This window comes from Abramis brama (assembly GCF_963993115.1).
Source record: "Abramis brama genome assembly, chromosome: 21".
Lineage (NCBI taxonomy): Eukaryota > Metazoa > Chordata > Actinopteri > Cypriniformes > Leuciscidae > Abramis > Abramis brama.
Genome location: NC_139983.1, coordinates 34705724 through 34714310, shown reverse-complemented (window position 1 = coordinate 34714310; position 8587 = coordinate 34705724). Strand labels below are relative to the sequence as shown.

Genomic DNA, 8587 nt, shown 5'->3' with positions numbered 1-8587 from the left:
GTGTGTGTGTGTGTGTGTGTGTGTTATTCTCCTAGTAGAGCAAACACACACACACACACACACACACACACACACACACACTCTCTCTCTCTCTCTCTCTCTCTCTCTTTCTCTCTCTGTGCACTAAACACAAAGTTCATCAAAACACTGATCTTGTGCCGTCTGTGTGATGAATGATGATCCACTGCTGTAAATCTGTAAATCACCAGAAAATAAAAATGAATTTCAACAATTATCAAACTGTTTAATATTGTCACAATATTTTCCACAATATATTTTCCAAATATCTCATTATTGTTGCTGTAATACAGTGCTGAAAAATATATATTTTTGTCCAAAATCAGCATAAATTAACCATGATGTATAAAATACTTTTTTTTTTAAAAGTCACATTCCAGCAGTTTGAGGTGAAATACAATCTGGTCGTGTTCATGAAAACATGAACCTTTTTATTTTATTTGTCTGTATATTTTTTGTATATACTGTAGTATTTATTAATATTTTCAATTCACTTTTATTTTAATATTTTCAGTTTTCAATTTTAGTTTAAGATTTATGTGCTTTTTCATTAAAATGTTTTATATATATATTTAATAATATAACTAATATATATTAGTTATAGAAATGTTAATTTCTAAATAACAGTATAGAAAAAGAACAGTATTTATTAATATTATCAATTCACTTATGTATATTTATGTATATTTTTAGTTTTCAATTTTAGTTTAAGATTTATGGGATTTTTTTTTTTTTTTTAATATTTATATTTTATTTATATATTTCACTTTATTATTTTTAATTTTTAGAAATGTTAGCACTTCAACTCAAACGTGTTTATTTGACCTGTTTCCTGGTGTGTGTCAGCTCCACATGTGAGTGCCGGAGGTCTGGGTTCGGCTGGTAATCGGGTCATTGCAACACAGAGTCAAAGGCTGAAGTGAATCAGATAAAGTGAAACTGGCGTACAGTGAAGAGTCCAGATAAAGCCTTCAGTGCTGAAGTCCAGAGCTGATATGAGCGGCTCGTTCTCTCGGGATTCTCCCAGTCGCACGGATCGAGGAGCGAGGATGAGGATGCTGTGGGTTTGTCTGGTTCTGGTTCTGCTGGCCCGTGATCCGTCTGAAGCGTCTCCTGCTGAAAACATGCATATGCTGGAGCCCGAAGAGCACAAACTCATCCTGAACCTCGGACACAAAGGTCAGATCACAGTTAATACTCCAATATCTCTTTAGTCCTGCATCTTTATGAAGTCATAAGATCAAGTAAATCAAACTCAAAAACGTGTTTATTGAGGCACTCATTTTTCAGATATATAGAAACACTAGTTTGTTTGAGTGAATTTAGGGCACTTTTCGTAACTTTACTCCACTAACACAGTGTGAGCCATTAGAGCAGAGGTCAAAGTTCAAGTAGGACTCAGGGTGTGTTCATATAATTACATCAGGTTAGAGATAATGGCTTCTGATTAATGAAATGATTAAAGATTATCAAGACAAGCATGTTTTCTTAGAAATTTTTACTTAAACATACTTATTACAGTTTCTTTTAATTATTACAACATGTATTTTTATTAAACATATATTTATTAGTAATAACATTTCTTTTTTATGTCTTTTAAATGTTAAGTACTTCAACTTCAACATATTTATAAATATGTTTAATAAGAAGAAATGTTGTAATAAATATAAGAAAATGTGTTTAAGTTAAAATTTCTAAAACAACAATAAAATATATAAAAGAATATAAAAATAAATTAAACCTATATTTAAATTTTTGCATAGTCATATATATATATAAATTAATTAAAGATTGAATATATATATATATATATATATATATATATATATATATATATATATATATATATTTCAGAGATGCTTTGCCACAAGATGCCATTATCTTTGATTTATTTTTATATTCTTGTAAATATTTTATTGTGTTTTATTTTAGACAACGTAGGGCTTTAACTTAAACATTTATTACAGTTTCTTATATTTATTACAGCATTTCTTATTTATTTTTTATATTTCTATTTGGATTTAATCTATTTAAAAAATTGTTTTATATATATATATATATTTTTTTTTTAGAAGAGTTAGTACTTCAACTTAAACATATTTATTTCAGTTATTTGCCAAGGCAACATGTTTATTTTTCTCTCTCTTTTTTAAAATGTCAATTTAGCTTTCATTATATATCAATATATATATCAATATATATATATCAATATATATATATGTATATATATATATATATATATATATATATATATATATATATATGTATATATACATATATATATATATATATATGTATATATATATATATATATTTATATATATATATATTTATTTTTTACAAATGTAAGAACTTCAACTTAAACATTTATTTCAGTTAGGTGCCAAGGCAAGATTTTGATTTAATAGTTATATTTTATTCCAGTTTTATTTCCAAAAACGATTTGTAATGCTTCCAGCTTAAACAATAAGAACAGCGTCACTGATGAACCGGCAGTCAGAGCGGAGGATGAATAAAGAGTCTGATGGTGTCGCTTGTTCTCTCAGAGATTAAATAATTATACACAGTACACACACATATATATTATGTAAACACAAACTTTTATTTTGGATGCGATTAATCGCGATTAATCGTTGCCCAGCACAAATTTTAGTATTTTAGTATGATATATAGCTATATAAAGCTTTAATTTATTTATTGTTCTCTCAGAGATTCCCCGGGACTGTCATGAGCTGTGGCAGAGCGCAGGCGGGCAGGTTCGGGACGGGCTGTACCTGATCCGACCTGGAGACTCGCCGATCGCGGTGTTCTGTGCCATGAGCGAGGGCGGGTGGACGGTGGTCCAGCACATCACGGTCAACAGCAGCGTGGACTTCGACAGAACCTGGGCCGAGTATAAGCAAGGCTTCGGGTCGCTCACCGGGAACCACTGGCTGGGCAACGAGCACTTGCACCGGCTCACCGGCGGACCCGTGCGCTACAAGCTCGCCGTCAAGCTCGTGGACCAGGACGCGATGACCAAGACAGGCGAGTACGACCCGGTTCTGGTGGAGGACGAGGACGCCCAGTACCGTCTGCGTTTGGGTCCGTTTCAGGGCACGGCGGCGGACGCGCTCACGCTCGACACCGAGAACTATCTTCACGATAACCAGCGCTTCACCACCCGAGACCGGGACAACGACAACTACTTCCAGAACTGCGCTAAGCTGGAGTTCCAGGGCGTCGCGGGCGGGGGGTGGTGGTACGACGCGTGCGCCGGCGCGAACCTCAACCGCAGGAACGTCATCTACTGGCAGAAGGACTGTAATAAAGAGCACCTGTGCAAGTACGCCTGGATGATGGTGAGACCTTCAGATCAGGTCAAGGTCGTTCGCTCCGGAGACTGTGCCAGAGACGAGCTCTGAGCATCTAAACATCCTTCAAACAACATGAATCGGGTACATTATTTTAGTGTCATTGTTACAATGTAATTATACATTTAAGAACTGAGTAATAATAAACAACATGTACTTACTATAGGGTTAGGGTAGGATTAGGATTTGGTTGAGGGTTAGTTGCATGTAATTATGCATAATTTACTGTTATTGCTATGGTAAGTACATGTAACATCTGTAAAATACAGGACACTGTAAAATAAAGTGTGACCGATGAATTACTGGAGATGTATCTCACAGAAAAAAACATTTAGTGATGTTTTTAATTAAAATCCCCCTGTGGTGTAAATCCAGCTTTTAATGTTGTTTATATGTCTATGTGGTGTTTTTAATATGCTTTAAACGTGACATATTATGCCCCTTTTCACAAGATGTAATATAAATCTAGGAGTCCCCAGAATGTGTTTGTGAAATTTCAGCTCAAAATCCAAAATTTTTCAAATTTTTCCTTTAAACAAGATGTATTTACTGTAAAACCAAAATCTCTGTTCCGTTAATTTCCTATTATCACTGTAAAGCTGCTTTGAAACAATCGGTATTGTTAAAAGCACTATATAAATAAAGGTGACTTGGTGAAAATCCAGTTTTTAATGTTGTTTATGTGTCTGTGGTGTTTTTAATCTGCTTTAAGACAAACCATGTGTAAATTCATAAGTCGACTCCATTGCTGAGTATTTCCTCCTTAAAACTGCAGTGAACCAAAGACAGTCTCAAAAACACGCTTTGAAATCGCTGGTGTTTCTGACGTCACAAACTACCTTGTAACCAATCAGATCAACGTGTGATCGTCAACCAGTGGATCTCTGAGCTGAGTGAGTGAGTGAGTGGAGGCGGGGCTCATTTGCATATTCATGGCACCGCGCATACTAAATGAGGCAATTTTTTCAAGGAAAAAACACTTAAATTTGTCATTTTGCTGATCAAAGATGAGTTTTAAGGGATACAATTATTGACTACAGGGACTTTAAAATAATTGTTGTTTGCGAATAAGAAAAGAAAATTAATCTGAATTAAAAGGAAAAACAAAATTATTTTTCTGACCTCAATGGCAAACATCTTTTTTCTTGTTTTAATCATAAACTTCACAAAATTCTGTTAGATTTCTGTTACATTCTGAAAAAAATTCTTCTTGTCATTTTGCTTCTAAAGGAGAGATAACTGAGTTGGAAAACAAGACAAACAAAAACCCTGAGCCAGATGTGATTTTTGTGCAGTGTAGGGTTGAATTATTAACCCATTCAACACATGATGATCAATTATCTATTTCTTTTTTATAAACATAAAATTAAATAAACATTTAAACATCAGATTTATTTGTACTGAAGTGCAAAAAGTCTCATAAAACTGATCACACACACAATTACAGGGAATTAACAGACTGAAGACGCACTGCAGATTATAGTGTTTCTGTCTGGTTTTCCAGCACAAATATCTAAACATTCTTAAATCAAGATACATTCACTGGAGGAGCAAAATGATTGAAGCTATTTAATCTTGTTTCTGAAAAATGTATCAAAATGAAGTGTTTGTGTTTAAAACAAGAACAAATATGTGTCAGTGGAGTCAGAAAAATACATTTAATTCAAAGAGAAAATAAGATTATTTCTTGTTTTAAACACAAACTCACTTAATTTTCATAAACTTCTCTTCTGATCTTCAGTCATTTTGCTCCTCCAGTAAATTAATCTTTATTTAAGAATGTTTAGATATTTGTGCTGGAAAACGAGACCGAAACACTGATGCTTTCTGCAGTGCGGTTTCAATCCTCCAAGCAATAAAGCCGATGAAAATATAACGTTCTGACATGTTTGTTCACCTTCATTGAGTTGTTTACGGCACATTTAAACCAGCTTCATCAACACGACAGCGGGAAACATCCAGATCCGTTGGGATGAAATCACACCAGGAGAAATTAAGCTGTTTCTGAGTTTCCTTCTGTCATTCTTATAATGGTACAGTAAGGCATTTAAAGAGGGTACAGTCGACATCAAGCCTGTGAAATGTACATTAGCCCTTAGACTGTGACAGAAACAAAACATGAATGAAATCATCACTGAGCAAAAGCATGATGGTGTGTTTGTTCTGCACTCGTGAAACTCAATCTCTTTCATCATATTCTTACAACTGGATCTCCATCATCCCTCATATTTGATAATGGTGGGAGGTTTATTTCCATAAAGGATCACAACATCCGAAGAAGATTACACACATCTGCTTTACAGATGAACTCAAGAGTTAGGACAGAGTTAAAGGAAAAGTTCACACATATGAAAATATTAATGGGGGAATTCGACTGGAAACATGGGCTTTTAATGAAACTTGTCTGTAAAAAACGAGTTGCATTTTCCCAAAAACTTCAACGCCTATAATGCACTTTTGATTTTGGGAGCACAGAAATGCAGACATCCGATTCCTGGAGCTTTAATTCATCCTTTATGCTGAGAAATATACTGAAAGATCAGGTTCAGATGAGATCATTTACATCACATCGTTCATTTACAGACACTATAACGACACAAAGCTGGTTGAAAATTTGCGAACTTTCCCTTTAACTCAATCATTCCCTTTGCAAACATGGTATAGATTTACAGGAGACTGAGAGACTCACATGGGCCAGTTTTATGGTACATTTAGGACTTTTTTTTGGGGGGGGGGGGGGGGGGACAGTTCATATTTGGGGTAAACTAAACTACCGGTCAAAAGTTTTGCTAATCTTTCTGAAAGAGTCTCTTCTGCTCATCAAAGCTGCATTTGTTTGATCAAAAAATACAGTAAAAACAGTGAAATATTATTAGAATGTAAAACAATGTAAAATGATTTCTGAAGGATCATGTGACACTGAAGACTGGAGTAATGATGCTGAAAATTCAACTTTGATCACAGGAATAGATTACACTTTACTATATATTCACATAGAAAACAGCTTTTCCCTTTCAGTCAGTCACGGCCTACGTTACGTCAGAACGTCTGACGAATGGGGTCTCGCCCGAGAGCCCAATCACCTTCGAGATGTAAAAAAACGAGCCAATGGTGTGCAAAGTACCTTGGTCTGCGGGATTTGCATCGCAAGCTCCACCCCGCTGTGTGGGAATATAAAGAGCAGCGCGAGCATTCTCGCATTCATGCTTTCGCTTCGGAGCCGAGTGTTATTGTGCTCTACGATCACTTTCGTTTTGAAAATCTTCGAGTCAAGTCTCTTCAGTGTTGTGTTGGTGTGACGGCGCGTTCAGCGGAGATCGCTAAAGAGCTTTTGATCTCCCCTGTGCTCTTCAGCACTACTGAAAAGAGCTTATTTCTCTAAAAGAGCTGCACGGGTGCGTCTTTTTAAAGATGTCACTTCGCCCGTGTGTTTCTGCCTCCGTCTGACAGTCACGAGGGCTGTCTCACGTGTCTGGGCTTTCAGCGTTCGTGGATGAGTCATGTACCCACTGTGGGAGGATGACCATTGGTCAATTCTTTTGACTCATGCTAGCAAACAGGACTTCCAACATGTTACGCAAGCTAGCAGTGAATAGCTACATGCTAATAACGACTAACTAAGTTTTAAAATGTGTTAATAACATGGTAAGCCATGGTAAACTATGGTAAATCATGTTATAATCATAGTAAATCATACTAGAACGTGGTAAATCAAGGTAAATCATGCTAGCAATGTGGGCAATCATAGCAAATCATACTAGAATGTGGTAAATCGTGGTAAACCATCAAAGCTGCGACCCTCAGACGAGGTAGAGTCCCCTCTGCCATACACCGATCTAGTTCCTCTTCCCGTGAGAGGGCTACTTCGGCTGATGTCAGGGTGATGGTGTGGGCTTCCCCGACAAGCCGACCTCCTCGGGCCACACGCCCCTCTCTGGCATCGCAAACTGTGGTGCTTCCGGATGAGATTGCTGGCTCCTCTCTGCAGCGACCCAGCGTTTCATTCGGGGCACCGGCGGATGATCAGATGTCGATCGCCGCATCACAAGATGGGCTTGAGTCCTCTGGTAAATTGCCTCCCTCTGGGACTAGTGTTGTCAAAAGTACCGACTTGAAATTTTAATAATGTGCCGCTTTGAGTGCTGTTGAGCGGAATCGTAAACACCTCTGATTGGCCATTGTGTTTACTTGTCATCGGATATGTCTGTGATTGGCTACAATGATCAATGCACGGGAGCGTTTGAGAGCACATGGAAGTGTTTGAAAGTTTTTGTAAAAACTTTGTACCGAGGTCGGTACTTCTGACAACACTATCTGGGACGACAGCTTTGCCCGAGTCTGATCCAGAGCTGACGGCCATGCTTGCCCGGGCAGCCGAGAGCATCGGGCTTGAGTGGAACCCTCCACTGTGCCCCGAGTCTAAAGTGAGTTTAGGTCTCACTTCCATTCTTCCCGGAAGTGCATGAGGAAGTCACCAGTTCGTGGAGGGCACCTCTGACTGCCCGTAACCATTCCGGGCCTATCTCCGCCTTCACTGCCCTCGACGGCGGGGTGGCCAAGGGCTATGCTGGGATTACCCCAGTGGAGTTCTCTGTTGCGATGCAACTGTGTCCTCAGAGCGCCTCCACCTGGCGTGGAGACCCCAAGCACCCGTCCAAGGCCTGTAAGTTCTCTTCCACTCTCATAACTAAGGCTTACAGAGGCCATGGCCATTCTGCAGGTCCACCAGACCAAGGTGCTCAAACAGATGCACGAGGGCAGTGCTGACCCAGGGCTAATACAGGAGGTGCGCACTGCACGGTCCCTGGGCCAGGTGATGTCCACCTTGGTGGTCCAGGAACACCACCTATGCCGTAACCTGACAGATATGAGGGAATCTGAGCGAACCCGTTTCCTCAACTCCCCAGGCTGGCCTCTTCGGCGGTGCGGTTGAGGACTTTACCCAGCAGTCTGAGGTGTTCAAACATATTCTGCCCCAGTGGGCAACCCTGAGACGGGCAACCTGGAGTTAGAGTGTGTAGTTCCTCAGGAGATGGTAGCAGGACCACTCCTTCACCCGGAGGAGGGCCGGAGGAGAATCTTTTGTTCTCCTTCTCTTTTTCTTCCGCCACTGGCCTCACGGCTGGCGGTACCCAATTTGTCAAAGAAAGAACTGACACAAACTCTACCTCTGGGTCCCAAGAGGGCAGAGATGACAGTGGGTGACGCAACGCCTC

The 8587-nt window shown here is 38.8% G+C and overlaps 1 protein-coding gene across 1 annotated transcript; it reads left to right on the top strand.

Annotated features, from left to right (window-relative positions):
- The first annotated feature begins 910 nt into the window (after positions 1-910).
- Positions 911-4047, top strand: LOC311072491 (fibrinogen-like protein 1-like protein). The gene is made up of 2 exons (XM_084097515.1): positions 911-1197; positions 2728-4047. The coding sequence occupies exons 1-2, from the start codon at positions 1014-1016 to the stop codon at positions 3420-3422; spliced, it is 879 nt and encodes a 292-aa protein (XP_083953641.1). The 5' UTR covers positions 911-1013; the 3' UTR covers positions 3423-4047.
- Positions 4048-8587: the final 4540 nt, after the last annotated feature.